Raw genomic sequence first — 18,174 nt, forward strand, 5'->3', positions numbered from 1 at the left:
ATTTATTATAAAAAAAAAAAAAAAAAAAATAAAAAATAAGAAAATAGAATATTTTATTATGTCAAATTTTAAAAAAAAAAGAAAAAAAAAAAAAAAAAAAAAGAAAAGAAAAAAATATTAAAGATGATGGGATTGAGGAAAAATTATTAAAAAAAAAAAATCATTTGGATGAATTGAATATTAAATCAATACTAAATTTAAATATTCATCAAATCAATAAATTCCATTGAACAATAATTTAATTTATTTTCTAAGACATAGTTAAATAGAAATATAAAAAAAATATCCTAATTTATTTTTTTAATTTTTTTTTTTTTTTTTTTTTTTATTATTTTTTTTTTTTAACCTATGTTTGAATATAAATATCTTGTTTCTTTTTCTTTGTAATTTTTATAATAAATAATATCATGAATTGACAATAAAAAAAAATCTGAGTCAGCACACAGACAAGGTGTTATTTCTGAATAAAAAAAAATTCAAAAAAAAAAAATTTAAAAATACAAAAAATAAAAAAAAAATAAAAAAAAATAAAAAAAAAAAAAATAAAAACAAAATATTAATTAATTTTATGTCATTAATAAAACAAAACATAATAATAAAAATAAATATTATTTATTATGAAATAAAAAAAATAAAGAAAAAAAAAAAAAAAATAAAAGTAAAATAATATTGTGGAAATAAAAAAAAAATAAAAAAATAAAAAAATGAATAAAATATATGAAAATAATAATAATTTTGAAAACCAATTATTTAAAAAACTATCTTTATGTAAGTATGTTCCACAAATAAATTTAATTTATTAATATCCCACAAACCCCTCCCACCAAAAACAATTTTTAAAAAAATATTTTTACATGTTGATGTGTGGGATATTAATAAACTAATTTATTTCCATTTTTTTTTTTTGTTTTTTTTTTGAATTTATTTATTTATTTTTTTTTTTTTTTTTTTTTTCAAATTTTTTTTTTTTTTTTTTTATTAACACCAAATACCACACAATATTAAAATAAATATGTAGCTACCATGAATGATGAACAGATAACAACAATTAATAATCATAATACTCTAGATGAACAAGAAGATGAAATAAACAAATTAACAACATCTTCATCATCATCAACTTCATCATCACCATCAACTTCTTATATTACATTAAATAATGCACCACCACCAACAACAACACAACCAAAAATTCCAATAATAACACCACCAACAACAACAACAACAACAACCACTACTACTACTTCGAATACTGCTAATACTACAATAAATAATGATTCAATTTTAAAATTAAATATTGGTGGTGAAATTTATTATACGACTGTATCAACGATATTATCAGACTCAAATTCAATGTTTTATTTAATGTTTGGTACTGGTAGATTTAATGTACAGAAAGGAGATGATGGTACTATATTTATTGATAGAGATGGTAGATATTTTCATTACATATTGAATTGGTTAAGATCAAAATTTATACCATTCATAAAGGATGATGCCATAAGGGATAGTGTTATGAATGAGGCTAAATATTATCAAATCACAAGTTTAATAGAGTATATGCAATACCAAATAGCATCACAAGCACCACCACCCGATATTGAAAAATTCTCACAAAAAGAAATATTACAATTGGTGAATCTATCACACCCAAACCAACCTATTCAATTACCGTCTGCCAATCTATCAGGTTTGGATTTATCAGGTTTGAATTTAAAGAATGCTAATCTTAGATTTGCAAATTTAGAAGGTTCTCTATTGAAATATTGTAATTTGGAGGATGCAAATCTTGAATCTGCAAATCTTAAAAACTGTGATCTTAGATTTTCAAATATTTCATGTTGCAGTCTACAAAGAGCTCAACTTCAAAATTCACAACTTCAATACTCTTCCTTTGTTGGCTCAAATCTATCTGATGCTGAATTATGTGATGCACAACTTCAAAGTGCTGATTTTCAAAGTGCAAATCTTCAAGGTTCAAATCTTCAAGGTGCAAATCTGTTAGATACAAATTTACAAAATGCAAAAGTTCAAGGTACTTCATTTAGTAGAGTTCTTAATGTTCAACGTGCTAAAAATTTAAAAAGATAAAATAAAAAAAAATAAAAAAATATATAATTGTATAAATTTAAATTTAATGAATATTTTTTTTTTTTTTTTTTTTAAACTATTTGTTTTTATTTAATATTTTAAAAATTATTATATTTTATTATTTATTATTTATTTTATTTTATTGATATTACTTTAATTTATTTATTTATTTTATTTTTTTCTTTTTTTTTTTTTTCTTTTATTTTATTTTTTTTTTTTTAATTTATTTTTTTTTTATTTATTGTTTATCTTTACCATAGACTTTATTAAGATCATTATTTTCCATACCAAATTCCATTAATACTTTTTCTTGTTGTTTACCCTTTGGAAGTTCAACAGCCTCAGTCCAAGTAGGTTTAAATCTTAATTCTTTGCTAGCTTCATACTCATCGTAGACTTGTTGTAACTCTTCTTTAGTGTAAGTACCATTCAACCATTTGTTGTATTCTTCCAACTCTTGATTGGTGAGACTATATACATTTGGATTATAAATTGTGAAAGTACCATTCTTGTAGGAGAAGATACCTAAAGATTTAGCTTGTCTAATGGTTTTAACGATCTTCTTTTGATGTTTTAAACAATTACCACTGAAATGTCTTGGAAGCATATCACCGGCTTTATTTAAATAGATGGAAAGGAAAGGAGTATTGAGTGGATCAACTTGCCAATTTGGATTTTGACAAAGGAGACATTTTGGATTCTTTTTTTTTGGTGTAAATAATTTACCAGTGACAGGATGATAGATTGGTGGATCGATATTTGATAGGGAACCTTGAGAAACCTCTTGAACGATTTCATTCATAGTTGAAGTGTGATCGTTGTATTCTTGTTCCTTCTTTTGATCGAGTAACTCTTTTTGTTGATCGTATTTGTATTTAATGAAATTACGAATCATCATTGGATCTCTGGTCTCGAGTAAATCTTTTTGGAGTTGTTTCTCATTTTCATAGAGTTTAGCTTTGTACTCTTCCATGAAAAGGTGGGATTCATATTGTGGTTGATCATTGACGAGATCGATCTTGGTTTGGAAATCATTTAAAAGACCCTCTTGAATGACTCTATCTTTGAATGCTTTAACCATTGGTGAATCCTCTTTGGTGACCAATACTCTATCCTCTGGGAGCATAATTTCATGGGTTGGGAACTCTTCAGCTTCATTTGGTGAAAGAGTGACGTGATCACGGAATGAATCACCTAACATCATTGTTCTCCTCTCCTTTTCATTTTCAAGATATTCATAGACTGCGTCCATATATTTACCTTCAGAAGGTAAGTTAAGACTATATTCAACTAAATCACTACCAAACATATCAATGAAAGTATGTAAGGCATCCATTTCTGATAGAGAAAACTCTTCCAAGATCTCTTCAACCTCTCTTGCTGATCCTTTTCCATTGGTAAAGCAAATCAACTTGTTGGCAGCGGATTTCAATTTATCAAGTTTTTTTTGACTCTTTACATCCTCTTCATACAATTTCTCGTATGGCATGGTGAAACCATCATCGAATTGTTTCAATAATTGACCATCTTGATAGATGTAATTACCAGAGTTTTCACTCGAGAAATCCAATGAATAACGAGTTAAATCTTCAATACCAAGTGGTTGTTGTAAAAGTTTTTTCATATCAATTGAACCATCCTTTTGAATTGCACCTGCCTCTTTAGCTTTATATCTTAAAATAGTATTATTTCTAAAGAGAATATCCAATCTCTTCTGCTCCAATGATGAATTGAATTTATAATCTTTTGCTATCTCTTTAATTTGTAAATCTAAAATCTTTTGTTGAGCTATTCCAATGACTTTTTTCTCTTTCTCTGATAATTCAACTTGAGAGTCGAGTTGGTCGTCATCGGCTTCATTCACCATTGAAAATGACTTTAAAGTTTCTGCTGAAATTTCAAAATCATCTCTAAATATTAATTTATCTTTTAATGGAATACCATCATCGAGGAAATTCATAACCATGAGTTTAAATTGTGGGTCTTTGTTTGATTGATCTTCCATCTTTTCAATTAACATTTTGATTTTACTTTCTTTATTCTCTAATGAAAATTCTTCATCATGATCTTCTTCATCAAGTTGATCAATTTCTTCATCTATTCCTCCAACTTTTTGATCTGCAACCAATGGTGATGGGAATGCATCACGCAAAATTGGGTCATATCTGATTTTTTCGGTTTGTGTAACTTTGTGGATTGGAATTTTCATACCAGTGGTTTCATCAATTGGTCTTTTAGATTCAAATTCTTTCTCTTTATCTTTTTTTAATTTCTCTGCTTCGGCATCCAAGAGACCGTTGGCTTTAAAACGTTCAAATTCAAATTTATTCACTGATGCAAGTTGTGATCTAGTGACAACACCTTTTTTCTCTAAAAATCTCTTCCACAATTGTAATTCTGCTTCTTTTTGTTCTTTACTTTGTATTGAGAATTGTTCAATCTTTGGATCTAATGCATTTTCAATTGATGAAACTTGTTGTTGAAGATTATTAACTGTATCTAATTGTCCTAAAAGTCTTGATTTTGTTATCTCTTTAATTAATTCTGATTTCTTTTTAATTAATTCTCTATTCTCTTTAAATTTTTCAAATGATATTGAATGATCATGATTACCACTATGATCATTACAATAATTTCTTGTAATTGAAATTTGACCTTTATTTTTTAAAAATAAATTTTTATTTTTAATTGATAATCTTATTATTGATTGCATTTTTTTTTTTTTTTTTTTTTCTATAATAATTGATAAAAAAAAAATTAAAAAAAATAAACAAATAATAAATAAAAAATAAAAAAAAAAAAAAAAATTTCAAAAAAACGAAAAAAGTTTGCTCAAAATCAAAAAAAAAAAAAAAAAAAAAAATAGCTTTGAAAAAAAAAAAAAAAAAAAAATAATTTATTTTTTTATTTTTTTATTTTTTTTTTTTTCCAAAATGAATTTCATTTTTTTATTTTTATTTAATTTCTGATAAAAATAATTTAATGTTATTTATTTTTTAATATGAATTTAGTATAGATAAATAGAGAACTTTAAAATACACAAAATCATATAAAATAAAATAAAAAATAAAAAATAATTGTATCCATTTTGTTTTTTGAATTTTTTTTTTTTTTTTTTATTTCAACCAAAATTTCGGGCTTAAATAATTTTTTGTAATTGTTTTTTTATTTTGATGAACAAAGAATAGGGAATATATTTATATAAAAATAGATTTTTTAAAAAAATAAAAAAATAAAAAAATGATTTGATTGAATTGGTTTATTTTTTATTAAAATATCTAAATTTTTTTTTTTATTTTATTTTATTTTATTTTTTTTTTTTTAATGCAATAAATGAGGATTATTTATTTGGGTTTGGATTTGAAAAAAAAAAAACAAATTTCAAACAAATAATCTTCACTTATTGCATTAAAAAAAAAAATAATAAAAAAAAATAAAAAAAAAGAAATAATAACAGAAATAAAAAGAAATAAAAAGATGAAAAAAAAAGTTCACACAAAACTAAAAAAAAAAAAAAACAGAAATAAAAAAAGTTTGAAAAAAAAAAAAATTAATGCATTGAATTTTTAGGCGATTCATGAAAGTTTCAAAAAAATTTAAAATTGTCAAACTTGCTCAATTCGAATGATGATGAAATTGATAATGACTTTTCCAACCGAAAAAAAAAAAAAAGACAGTTTTATTTTAGATATTTATTATTTTTTTTTTTTTTTTGATTTTTTTTATTTTTATTTTTAATTTTTCTTTTTTCTTTTTTTTTTTCTCTTTTTTTTTTTTTTTTTTTTTTTTTTAAATATATCAGATATATAAACAATATTATTATTTATAATTATTTTTTTTTTTTTTTTTTTCTTAATTTATATATGCATGTAATATATATTTTTTTATTTTATTTTATTTATAAATAGTTTTTTTTTGATCAAAAAAATAAAAAAAAAAAAAAAGAAAAACAAATAAAATGTTTTCAAAAAAAATATCATTGTATAATAAAACTAATGGAAAAAAAGATAATTCATCAAAAGTATTTTTATTTGTAATATTATTTGTTGTTTTAGTAATTGTTTTTGTGCAAAGTTTAAGTATTTCACAATTTAACAATGAAATCTCACAAACAACCTCAATAACTATAGATACTAAAGAAAGTAATGATAATAATAATTTAATTATTAATAAAAATAATAATAATGAAAATATAAATAATAATAATAATAATGATAATAATGAAAGTGATGAAGATGCATTATTAAGAAAACAACATCAAGAATTTAAAGAAGCAGAAGAGAAAGCAAATAAAGGAAAAAGTTTATCATATGCAACAAGATCATATGCAACTAGAAAACCAAAAGAAAAATCAGAACAACAAATTGAAAATGAAAAATTAACATTATTAGAGAAAGATATTTTAAGAGGTAGAGTTTTTAAAGAGTTTAAAGATGAAGTTGAAATATTAAAGAGTCTTGACACTGATCCAGGTTATGCAAGCATATTGAATTTACCAGATTATAAGCCACCAACAGGTGACGAATTGGTAGACAAAGTTAAAGATACCACATGGAAATTAAGTAAAGAGGAAAACCCATTCTATTTACCAAAACCACATATTTTCATCCACGTTCCAAAGGCAGCAGGAAGCAGTTTGGGTGGAATTTTCAAGAGAAATGAAAAGCGTGATAAATTTGCGCACCATTGGAAACATCCATCCTATTCAGAACTTGAAAGTACTATGCAAAAAGATTCAATTTTCGGACATATTAGATACGGTCTTCATTTCTATTTCAATGATAATGACCCAACTAGAGTACCAGAGAATCCATATGGTTTAAATAAGTATTCCTATATGACAATGTTAAGAGAACCAGTGGATAGAGTCATCTCAAATTACTATTATCATAGACAAAATAGAAAAGATCCATTCCATGAATTAGCAATGAATCATAATTTAACAGAATGGATTAAAGTTGCTGCAGCTGGTAATAATGAGCAAGCCAGAATGATTTGTGGTATGGGTTGGGAGGATTTCGGTAACCAAACCATCTACGATATGGCACTCCATCATTTAAAATACACTTTTAAATTTGTCGGTATAACTGAACAATTTACAGAGAGTTTGGTTTTATTTTCCCATTATAGTGGTTTTCAAAATATTAGATACTCTAAAATCAATACCGGTAGACAAAGAGTATCTGTTGATAAAATTCCTGACGATTTAAGAAAAGAGATTGAAGAAAGAAATTGGATAGATGTTGCACTCTATAAAATGGCTTTAGATATCTATAATAAACAAATTGATCAAATTGGTAGAGATTTCTTTGAACAAGAAGTAGCCGCTTACAAAGATAGATATTTATCTGGAAAATATAAAGTACCAAATATTTTACATACAACTAAACCAGTTGAACAAACTCAACAACAACAACAATAAAAAAAAAAAAAAAAAAAAAAAAAAAATAAAAATTAAAAATTAAATTAAATTAAATTAAAAAAAAAAAAAAAAAGATTTAAAAAAGTTTAATATTTATTTGTTATTATTATTGTTTTTTAAAAAAGATAAAAAAATTTAAAATTAATTTCTTAAAAATAATGATTTATCTAATGTCATTCCTAAAATTACCCAACCTGCCATAAACAAGAATCCACCAATTGGAGAAACACCCTATTATTAAGTTTTAAAAAATTTTAAAATTTTTAGTATTTTTTTTTTTTTACCAAAGTCTGGATAAATTTTTTTTTTTTTTTTTTTTTTTCTTTTTTCAAAATAATTACTATTTTTCTATTTGTAAGTGATAAATTATATAATGATCCACTAAATAATAAAATTCCAGTTAAAAACATTGGACCAACAATATTTTGTTGTGTTGAGAATGGAACAAGGAATAAGGCAAATGAATGATAAAGATGGTATTGTTGTGCAGTTTTCCAAATATCTTGACGTGCTACATCAGTAACTTTTTTCTTTAATCCATGTCCACCATAAGCACCTGAAATAATAGCACTACAAGCGCTAATTCCACCAATTTTCCACCAAAGTTCGTTCATTTTTAATAATATTGAGATAAAAATTAAAAAAAAAAAAAAAAAAAAAAAAAATTAAAAAAATTTTGGCCAAAAAAAAAAAAAAAAAAAAAAAAAAAAATTTAAAAACATATCAAATCAAAATAATTAAACTATTTTGTAATCATTCAAAAATAATTAAGATTAAAAAAAAAAAAAAAAAAATTAAATATAGAAATTTAAAAAAAATGAATTGTTTTGAGTGATTAAAAAAAAATAATTCAAAATAATAAAAAAAGTTAAAACACCATGGTGAAAATATTAATTTCCCAAAATACATCCACATAAAAAAAATATAATTATTGTGTGTTTGTATTATTATCCACTTTTGAATTTTATTTATTATTAATAAATCAAAAAAAAAAAAAAAAAAAAAAAAAAAAAAAAAAAAAAAAAAAAAAAAAAAAAAAAAAATCCCATAATTATTGGGCACAATTACACTAATAACTTAATCAATTAAGAAAAAATAAATAATAGGACAAAGGTAAATAAAATTTGAAAAATAAAAAAAAAAATATAAAAAAAAAAAGAAATAATAATCATTTTCTTAATCTGATTCAGCGGTTCATTTGGTTTAGGTTAAACAGGTACAGGCTCATAAGGTATAAAGCATTTATCCGGTACAGGTTTATTAGGTTCATCAAGTAAAAATGCATATTTAAGGTTTATCAGATTCAAAAATTTTAACATTTGATAGGTACAGGTTTAACAGGTACATGTTTATAAGGTACAGCTTAAGCAGGTTCATCAGGAACAGGTCTAACATGTTCATAGGGTTTATCAAGTTTTTAAAGTGCAGGTTAAACAGGTGCAGGCTTGACAATTTCATCAAGTTTTACAGTTTAACATATAGATATTTATCTGGAAAATATAAAATATTAAATATTTTACAAACAACTAACAACTCAAAAATAAAATAAAATAAAATAAATTTAAATAAAATAATTATCTAATAAATTAAATTAAATTAAATAAAAAAAAAAAGATTAAAGAGAGTGTAAAATTTATTTATTGGTTTTTAAAAAAAAGGATGGAAAAAAATTAAAATTAATTCTTCAAAAATAATGATTTATCTATAGTCATTCCTAAAATTACCCAACCTGCCATAAATGATACTCCACCAATTGGAGGAAGTTTCTATAATTTTTAAAAAATAAAAATTTTAGTTTTTTTTTTTTTTTTTAATAATTACTATTTTTCTATTTGTAAGTGATATATAATATAATGATAAATTTTTTTTTTTTTTTTTTTTTTTTTTAATAATTACTATTTTTCTATTTGTAAGTGATATATAATATAATGATCCACTAAATAATAATATTCCACTTAAAAACATTGGGCCAACAATATTTTGTTGTGTTGAGAAGGGAACAAGGAATAAGGCAAATGAATGATAAAGATGGTATTGTTGTCCAATTTTCCAAATTTCTTGACGTGCCACATCGGGAACTTTTTTCTTTAATCCATGTCCACCATAAGCACCTGAAATTATAGCACTACAAGCAACAACTCCACCAATTTTCCACCAAAGTTCATTCATTTTTAATAGTATTGAGAAAATAAAAAAAAAAAAAAATTAAAATAAAATTTTATTTAAAAAAAAAAATATCATATACAAAATTACAAAAAATGTTATATTAATATTTTTAAGCGTTGTATGAAAATATTAATTTTTATAAAAACAATAATAAAAAAAAAAGTATTTATTAGTGTGTTTATGTTATTATTCACTATTGAATTATTATCATAATTAATGAAAAAAAATTGATCTATTAGAAAAAGAATTAACCGGTAAAGTGGTTTATCTAGATTTTTTTAAAAATTGTAATGTTTATCTAATTAAGATTTAAAATATTTTTTTAGTCTGAAATTATAAAAAAGAATTACAAATTACATCAAAAACTAAAAATAAACTAACGTTTAATGATAAAAAAATTAATAATTCCAATAATAATTGTCTTAATTATAATTTCATCTAAATTTCTTTTTTTTTAATTTACATTAATAAAAAAAAAAAAAAATTTTAATAAATGAAATTCATTTTTTTGGGTGTTTTTTGTTTTCCTTAATTTACATTAAAAAAAAATAAAAAAAATTAGCGGTGGGCAAAAATCGGTTATTACTATTTATTATTATTGTGATTATTATTTTTATTATTATTTTTATTATTATGGGATGTTTTCAATCAAAATTTAATGGCCTGTCTATTACCAGAAGGTGTTCAAGTTTTTTATTTTTGTGATAATAAACAAGAATACAGGAACCCAATAAAGACTGTATTTTTATAAGATAGATTCATTCAAATTAAAAAAAAAACAGGGTGCACTATTACTAAAAAAAAAAAAAAAAAAACAAAAATAAAAAATAAAGGTGAAAAGATTTTTTTTTTATCGTTTGTAGATTTGTATTTTAAATTTTTTTTTATTTTTTTTCTTGATTTGGTTTGGTTGGTGGGTTTTGAGATAACAATAAATTAATAGGTTTAAAAGTTGAATTTTATTTTAGGATGTGAAAAAAAATTTTCAAAATAATTATTATAATAATTCCTCACTCCTGATTTTTGGTTGGAAAGTTGATTTTTTTTTTTTTGGGTTATAATTCTTTGTTGATTTTTAATATTTTTTATTTAATGATTTAAATAAAATAAAATCCATTTATTAAGAAATGCGAAATAGAAAAAAAATAAAAATAAATAAAAAAAAAAAAAAAAAAAAAAAAAAAAAAGAAATTGATAATTAAAAATAAAAAAATAAAAATTAAGTAATGAAAAATTAAATAATATAATTTAAATTTAATTAAAAAAGAAATTTTGTTTTTTTTTTTTGATGAAAGAATGATTCTTCACCTTCTTTGATCCTTTTAATCAAACTTAAAGTTTTAATAAAAAAAAATTAAAAAAATGAAATTCATTAATTTTCTTTTAGTGTTTTTTAATTTTTTAATTTTTTGTTTTTTTTTTTTTTTTTTTTTAAAACTTTAAGTTGAAATTTTTTTTTTTTTTTTTTTTTTTTTTTTTTCTTTTTCTCACCATTGTCAGTAAGATCTTAGATTTCTATATATATACATTTAACAATGATCAAAGCATTAGCAGCAGTTAAAAAACAAATTGAAGAAATAAATGAATGTAAGTTTTTATTTTTTATATTTTATTTTTTATTTTTTATTTTTTTTTTTCTTTATTAGTATCATCAAGTGACACTAATAATAAATTTTATTATTTTTTTTTTAATTTTTTAATTTTTTTAATTTTTTTTATTTATTTTCTAAAATTAAAAAAGATGAAAAAAGAATTGGACCAGATTGTAATTTATCACAATTCCAAGTAACATTAGAGAATTTTAATAAATTAAGACAAGCACAAAATGCAGTTATATTAGCTAAACAAAGTAAAGCAAATAGTGGTAAGATAGTTGAACCAACCGAAGCACAATTGGTAGCCAATTTCATTGAATGGTTAAAGGGTAAAGGATTTGATGAAAGTAAATGTAAAGTAAAGATTGATAGAAACACATCAGAGGGTACTGGTTTAGTTGCAACTCAAGACATTAAAGAGGGAGAGGATTTTGTAGAGATACCAAGCAACCTTTTCATTACGACTGCAGTAGCATTCCAGGGATTGGGAAAACCACCAATTTTAGAGAATGACCGTTTAATTCAATCGATTCCAGGTATTTTATTATCAATTTTTTTAGTTAAGGAATTGTCCAACCCAACCTCTGAATGGGGACCATATATAAAACTATTACCAAAACAATACAACACCGTCTATTATTGGGGTCTCAAGGAGTTTACCCAATTCAGAGGCTCACCAAATTTAGAGTATGCCATGAGATATGTTCGTGGTGCCATGCGTCAATATTGTTATCTCTACTCAATGATTGATCGTACTCAAAGTAATATTATGCCAATTTCATCATTTACATGGGATGCCTTTGTTTGGGCCATTTCAACCGTTCAATCACGTCAAAATCCAGTCTATGCAGGTAATGGTAATGGTAGTATTATGGCTTTGATTCCATTTTGGGATTTCTGTAATCACTCAAGCACCGGTAGCAAAATCACCTCATTCTATCACATGGATTCCAATTGTATGACCAGTGGCGCCATAAAGGATTTTAAAAAGGGTGAGCAAGTTTACATGTTCTATGGACCACGTGATAACACTCAATTGTTAATGCATGCTGGTTTCGCAACTAAAACCAATCTCCATGATTCTTATCCATTCGAATTACATTTGTTAGAAGGTAATCATGAAATTCGTCATGATAAAGTTCATCTCCTCGAAGAACGTGGTATTAGAGATGGTGTCGTTGTAAACTTAAATCAAAATCCAACCTCAAATGAACTCCCACTCGAATTGATTCCATTCTATCGTATCTATGCCCTCAGTGAACAAGAAACTCGTGCAATCGCACCACCACAAGTACCTGGTGAACATAATCATCATCATGGCCATCAACTCGAACTTAAACCATTGGCTTTCAAAATTATCACTCAAGAGAATGAAGAGAAAGCTTATTCAAATTTGGTTCAAGCACTCAAAGGTAAACTTGCTTCTTATCCAACCACTTTAGAAGAGGATGAACAAGAATTGAAAAAGAATCCACCTGCAAATCAAAGATTCATTTTATACACTAAAATCAATGAAAAGAAAATTTTAGATAGAAATATCAAATATCTTGAATCTTTAATTAAAAAAGGTGTTATGAATGTTACCTTCAAATTACCAGAATTAGTTGAACATACTGAACATGCTAATCATGATCATGAACATGGTGATAATTGTAATCATGAAGATCATGGTAGTCATGGTCATTCTCATGGTGGTGATGATAGTCATGGTCACTCTCATGGTGGTAATGATAATCATAATCATTCACATGGTGGTCATGGTCATTCACATCAACATGGTGCAAATTGTAACCATTAAATAAACAATCAAAAAAAAGTTAAAGAAAAGGAAAAAAAAAAAAAAAATATTAGAATACAATACAAATAATATATGTTTAGAATTATCAAATGTAAAGGATCGAATAAATTCTATTTAAATAATTAAAAACTTTTCAAATTAATCAAATTATTGTGAAAATATCAAACTAATTTTCAAGATAATTAATTTCTTTTTTTTTTTTTTTTATTCAAAAATTTTCTTTTTTATAATTTTTTTTTTTTTTCTTTTTTTTTTTTTTTTATGTTTATTAATATGCTAATTAAAAATAAATAGTACTATTATTTTTTTTATTGTTATTAATGTTATTATTTTATTATTATTATTATTATTAATTCCTTTGATGGTTTTTTTTTTTTTTTTTTTTTTTTTTCTTCTTTTTTTTTTTCTTCTTTTTTTTTTTTTTTTTATGCACCTATATGTATTATTTTATAAAGTATATCCTCTACTTTGAAGAAATTTTGTTGCTTCATCAACTAAATCAACATCCATTTTATCAATTGTTTGAATATAAGATTTAGCTTCGTCGACTTCATTATCTTTGAAACCAAATAGTTTCAAAGTATTTACAACTTCAATGATTAATTCATCTTTTCTTGAACGGAAATCTCCAGAGAGGAAAATGGATTCACCTTCTTTTGACATAATTCTATCCCAAATGATATTGTTTTCTCTTTCATAACCTACATCTGATACTAAAATATGTAAATATCCATCATGTTTGGTCATGGTAGCAAAGTGATTGTTTCTAAAAAATACACATAGTTCATCTTCTTTTAAGTGTTCTTGGATTAATGACAAACCATAATCTGTTAATTGATTACTATTTGCGAAATCATTAACTTTTTATTTATTTATTTATTTTTTTTTTTTTTTTTTTTTTTTTTTTTAAAAAAAATAAAATAAAAGTGTTAGAATTAGTACTCTATTTTTTTATTATTAAATATTATTAATGAAACTATACTTTTTTGTTGTAACTCTGGTTTTGCATTTGGAAAACTTTGATCGAAAGTAACAATCTTTGGAACTAAATCGTTATAATTTAAGTGGCCAATAAGTTGCTTGACCTCTTTTTGATTTGGATCTACAATCCAACCATGAACCAATTTAATATTTAAATAATCAAAAATTTGGCATGGTTCAGTCTTTTCAAATCCTTGAATACTGTCAAAGTATATATTTACAATTAAACCCTTCTCTAAACTTGGTAAAACATTTTTATTATAATCTTCTAATATTTCTAATACATCTTGATTCTAAGGAAATATTTTTTTTTTTTTTTTTTTTTTTTTTTTTTTTTTTTTTTTTTTTTTAATTAAAAAAAAGTTAATATTTAAAGTTTAGTGATAATAAATAAATAAATAAATAAATAAATAAATAAATAAATAAATATACATACTTCTTTATAAAGGCTTTTAGCATGTTTCATAATTAAATCACCAAGTTTTTTAATTGTAACAAATTGAATATCAGGATCTAAATAAATTTTTTGAGAGAGTAATAAAACATTTGCAATTGAAATCAATGGACATGGTCCATTCTCATTTTGAAGGATAATTGAAACTTCTTTCTTAAGGTAAGTGATTCTCTTTACTCTATATCTATTTTCAGTTGGTCCAATTGGTTCGTCATCGATAAGTTGAACACTTAATTTAAATACCAATGACTCGTAATCTTTGCCATTATCCCAATATGATGCACCTTCGTCACCTTCTATATGGAACCATAAATTATTTTCATAAACTCCAATCACTTTTTATTATTTTAATTATTTTAATTAAAAAAATAAAAAAATAAAAAAATAAAAAAATTAAAAGAAAAAAAAAAAAAAAAAAAAATGAAGTTAGTAATGACATAACATTTTTTAATAAACATTAACACTATAATAAAATTGATGTAATTACCTGTTCCAGCACCTTTTGGTGTCATTACTCTTGATCCTGCAAAAAAACCATACCTTTCACATGAGGGTCTTGAAACATCAAAATCGATCAATTTTCCATCTTTTGATTTATATTGAAAAGTATCTGCCATAATTTAATATATCTGTTTATTATTGTATTAAAAAGTTGTTGTTGTGTAGTGGTGGGGATGAGACAGGGGTTGTGTGGATAAAAAAAAAAAAAAAAAAAAAAAAAAAAATTAAAAAAAAAAAAAAAAAAAAAATAATAAATTTTTTAAAATAACAAATAAAAAAATAAAAAAAGTTGAATGAGTTTTCTCTAAATTTAAATTTGGTGATATATAAAGGGAATATTATTATTATTAATCTTTATATTTTTGAGTATCCAATTTTGAAAAAAAAAAAAAAAAAAAAAAAAAAAAAAAAAAAAAAAAAAAAATTAAAAAATTAAAAAATTAAAAAATTAAAAAAAAAAGTTTTTTTAAATTAAAAATTTAAAAAAAAAAATAAAATAAAAAAAAATTAAAAAAAAATTTTTGTCAACAAATTGAAACTATAATTTTAATAAAAAAAAAAAAAAAAATTGATATGGGTTATTAAAATCCAATTTTTAAAATTGATCCTGTTTGAGGAATAATTAAAAAATTGGAAGTTCACCAAATTAATATGTCACAAATAGAAAAAATAAAAAATTAATAAAAAAAAAAAAATAAAATAAAAATAAAAATAAAAAAAATGGAAAAAAAAAAAAAAAAAATTTAAAATTTTTTTTTATTTTTTTTTTTTTTTTTTTTAATATTTTTGTCAACTTCATCAAAAAATTTTTTAAATTAAATTTTTTTTTTTTTTATTTTTTATTTTTTATTTTTTTTTTTTTTTCATAAAATATTTGTAGTTAATTAAATAACATATATAAATTTATTAAACTTAGATTAATTAGGTGTAATAGTTTATAATAGTAACAATATATAAAAAATCACACTTGTAAATAATAATAATAAATAAATCAATCAATCAATCAATCAATCAAAAAACACTTTTAATATTTAAAAGTAGCACATATATATATATACTCAAAAATGTCGATTATGGCTTATAATGGTGGTGCTTGCATCGTAATGGTTGGAAAGAATTGTGTTGCAATTGCATCAGATTTAAGATTTGGTATTCAACAACAAACTATTTCAAATGATTTCCCAAAAGTTTATAGAATTAATGATAAATGTTTTGTTGGTATTTCTGGTTTAGTCACTGATGCACAAACTTTGTATGTATTCAATAAATAATAAATAATAATAATAATAATAATAATAATAGTTTATTAAATGAATAAAATAACTAATATATATATATATTTTTTTTTTTTTTTTTTTTTTTTTTTTTTATTATAATAATTATAATTATTATTATTTATTTTTTTATATATAGATATCAAAAACTTGTATTTAGACATAACTTATATAAACTTAGAGAAGAGAGAGATATGTCACCAAGAGTTGTTTCAAATTTACTCACAAATATGTTATATGAAAAAAGATTTGGACCATACTTTACTGAACCTTTAATTTGTGGTTTGGAAGGTCCAGATAATACACCTTTCATTAGTGGTATGGATCTCATTGGTGCTAGCGTTGCAACTGATGATTTTTTAGTTGTTGGTACTATGACTCCTGCAATGTATGGTGTTTGTGAAACTTTATACAAAAAAGATATGGTATGTTATTTTTTTATTTTTTTATTTTATTCTCAAAAATAAAATTCAATAATGTATCGCGCGAGATTAAACTAACAATCATCATTTTTTTTATTTTATTTTTTTTATTTTTAGAATGAAGATGATCTTTTTGAAACTATTTCACAATGTATGTTAGCAAGTTTAGATAGAGATGCTCTTTCTGGTTGGGGTGCCATTGTTCATGTAATGTAAAGTATTTTAGTTTATTAAATTATATTTTGTTTATTCTTATGTTGCCATTGCTTAAACCAATATTAATTATTTTTATTTTTTTATTTATTCTATTTTATAAAAAAAAAAAAAAAAAAAAAAAAAAGTACTCCAACTCAAGTTATCACAAAGAAATTATTAGGTCGTCAAGATTAAACAAAACAAATACTAAAAATAAAAATAAAAAGAATAAAAAAAAAATTAAAAAATAAAAAAAAAAAATAAAAAAAAAAAATTTATTTTTAAAATACAAAAAAAAAAAAAAAAAAAAAAAAAACAAAACAAAAAAGAAATGATTGAGTCTACAAACACATACACCCTTTGAAATAATTTTTCATACTTTTTTTTTGTAATTTTATTTTATTTTATTTTATTTTTTTTTCTATTGATTTTTCAACACACCAAATTTTTTTTTTTTTTTTTTTATTACACACAATAAACAAGCTTAACAAATAAAAATGAATATAGGTGCTTTACTTTGGGTTTTATTCTTGGTAGCTTGTAGTTTTACAATTTTATATGAATACTTTGCACCAAGACTAGAAAAGAAAAAATGGGATAAAAAAAAGTTCATTAAAGGTATGTATAAGATTCTTTTTTTTTTTTTTTTTTCAAAAATTAATCAATTAATTAATTAAATATTTATTTTTGAACTCATTTTTATAATACAATAAAAATAAAAATAAATAAATAATAATGGTAATAATTATAATAATAATAATAAATTAGATAATTTTGAAATGAATAAAGAAAAAAGTGATATTGTAGATAAAAAACAAAAAAAACATAATTCATTAGCAAAAGAAAATGAAATTAAAAGAAGGGAAAAATTATTAAATGATTTATTAAATAAATTAGTTTTTGATAAAAATAAAGAAACTGAAAATAATAGAAAATTAGGAAAAAGATTAATTGATGATAATGAAAATAAAGATGAAATGAATAATAATAACTATTTATCAGAAACTGAAAGAATTATTAAAGAACAAGATATTGAATATTATAAATCATTAGAAACTGATCAATTATTAAAATTATTAAAAGAAAAAGATATCAATGATAAAAAAGAAGAACAAGAGAAATTAAAAAAACAAAAACAAGAAAGATTACAATTTTTAAAATTAAATTTAAAACCTGAACCACCAATTGATAATGAAAATTCAATTAAATTATTAATTAAATTACCAAATGGAGAAAATATACAAAGAAGATTTTTAAAAACTGATACTATAAATG

The 18,174-nt window shown here is 22.1% G+C and overlaps 9 protein-coding genes across 9 annotated transcripts in view; 5 read left to right on the plus strand and 4 right to left on the minus strand.

Annotated features, from left to right (window-relative positions):
• Positions 1 to 1,023: 1,023 nt before the first annotated feature.
• Positions 1,024 to 2,091, plus strand: DDB_G0269760 (BTB/POZ domain-containing protein; the record flags this gene model as incomplete). The annotated part of the gene is made up of 1 exon (XM_641166.2): positions 1,024 to 2,091. One exon carries the CDS (start codon positions 1,024 to 1,026, stop codon positions 2,089 to 2,091), a length of 1,068 nt encoding a protein of 355 aa, XP_646258.2.
• A 238-nt stretch (positions 2,092 to 2,329) lies between these two features.
• On the minus strand, positions 2,330 to 4,804 carry DDB_G0269762 (hypothetical protein; the record flags this gene model as incomplete). Its single annotated transcript, XM_641167.1, has 1 exon — positions 2,330 to 4,804. The coding sequence occupies one exon, from the start codon at positions 4,802 to 4,804 to the stop codon at positions 2,330 to 2,332; it is 2,475 nt and encodes an 824-aa protein (XP_646259.1).
• Positions 4,805 to 6,049: 1,245 nt separating this feature from the next.
• Positions 6,050 to 7,513, plus strand: cnrC (hypothetical protein; the record flags this gene model as incomplete). The annotated part of the gene is made up of 1 exon (XM_641168.1): positions 6,050 to 7,513. One exon carries the CDS (start codon positions 6,050 to 6,052, stop codon positions 7,511 to 7,513), a length of 1,464 nt encoding a protein of 487 aa, XP_646260.1.
• A 141-nt stretch (positions 7,514 to 7,654) lies between these two features.
• DDB_G0269766 (hypothetical protein) lies at positions 7,655 to 8,127 on the minus strand (the record flags this gene model as incomplete). Its single annotated transcript, XM_641169.1, has 2 exons — positions 7,655 to 7,744; positions 7,855 to 8,127. The coding sequence occupies 2 exons, from the start codon at positions 8,125 to 8,127 to the stop codon at positions 7,655 to 7,657; spliced, it is 363 nt and encodes a 120-aa protein (XP_646261.1).
• A 1,062-nt stretch (positions 8,128 to 9,189) lies between these two features.
• On the minus strand, positions 9,190 to 9,682 carry DDB_G0270942 (hypothetical protein; the record flags this gene model as incomplete). The annotated part of the gene is made up of 2 exons (XM_641170.1): positions 9,190 to 9,279; positions 9,410 to 9,682. 2 exons carry the CDS (start codon positions 9,680 to 9,682, stop codon positions 9,190 to 9,192), a joined length of 363 nt encoding a protein of 120 aa, XP_646262.1.
• A 1,532-nt stretch (positions 9,683 to 11,214) lies between these two features.
• Positions 11,215 to 13,072, plus strand: cnrI (SET domain-containing protein; the record flags this gene model as incomplete). Its single annotated transcript, XM_641171.1, has 2 exons — positions 11,215 to 11,266; positions 11,421 to 13,072. 2 exons carry the CDS (start codon positions 11,215 to 11,217, stop codon positions 13,070 to 13,072), a joined length of 1,704 nt encoding a protein of 567 aa, XP_646263.1.
• Positions 13,073 to 13,519: 447 nt separating this feature from the next.
• On the minus strand, positions 13,520 to 15,124 carry fam63A (DUF544 family protein; the record flags this gene model as incomplete). The annotated part of the gene is made up of 4 exons (XM_641172.1): positions 13,520 to 13,932; positions 14,055 to 14,346; positions 14,490 to 14,842; positions 14,995 to 15,124. The coding sequence occupies 4 exons, from the start codon at positions 15,122 to 15,124 to the stop codon at positions 13,520 to 13,522; spliced, it is 1,188 nt and encodes a 395-aa protein (XP_646264.1).
• A 948-nt stretch (positions 15,125 to 16,072) lies between these two features.
• On the plus strand, positions 16,073 to 17,094 carry psmB3 (proteasome subunit beta type 3; the record flags this gene model as incomplete). Its single annotated transcript, XM_641173.1, has 4 exons — positions 16,073 to 16,260; positions 16,422 to 16,707; positions 16,822 to 16,916; positions 17,046 to 17,094. 4 exons carry the CDS (start codon positions 16,073 to 16,075, stop codon positions 17,092 to 17,094), a joined length of 618 nt encoding a protein of 205 aa, XP_646265.1.
• Positions 17,095 to 17,396: 302 nt separating this feature from the next.
• The window catches only part of DDB_G0269774 (UBX domain-containing protein), a gene marked incomplete at both ends in the record, with an annotated part of 1,122 nt that continues 344 nt past the window's right edge, over positions 17,397 to 18,174 (plus strand). The window contains 2 exons of the mRNA XM_641174.1: positions 17,397 to 17,517; positions 17,668 to 18,173. Coding sequence (XP_646266.1) covers positions 17,397 to 17,517; positions 17,668 to 18,173 — 627 coding nt within the window. The remainder of the gene's footprint in view (positions 17,518 to 17,667; position 18,174) is intronic.

The sequence above is a fragment of the Dictyostelium discoideum genome, assembly GCF_000004695.1.
Source record: "Dictyostelium discoideum AX4 chromosome 1 chromosome, whole genome shotgun sequence".
Lineage (NCBI taxonomy): Eukaryota > Evosea > Eumycetozoa > Dictyosteliales > Dictyosteliaceae > Dictyostelium > Dictyostelium discoideum.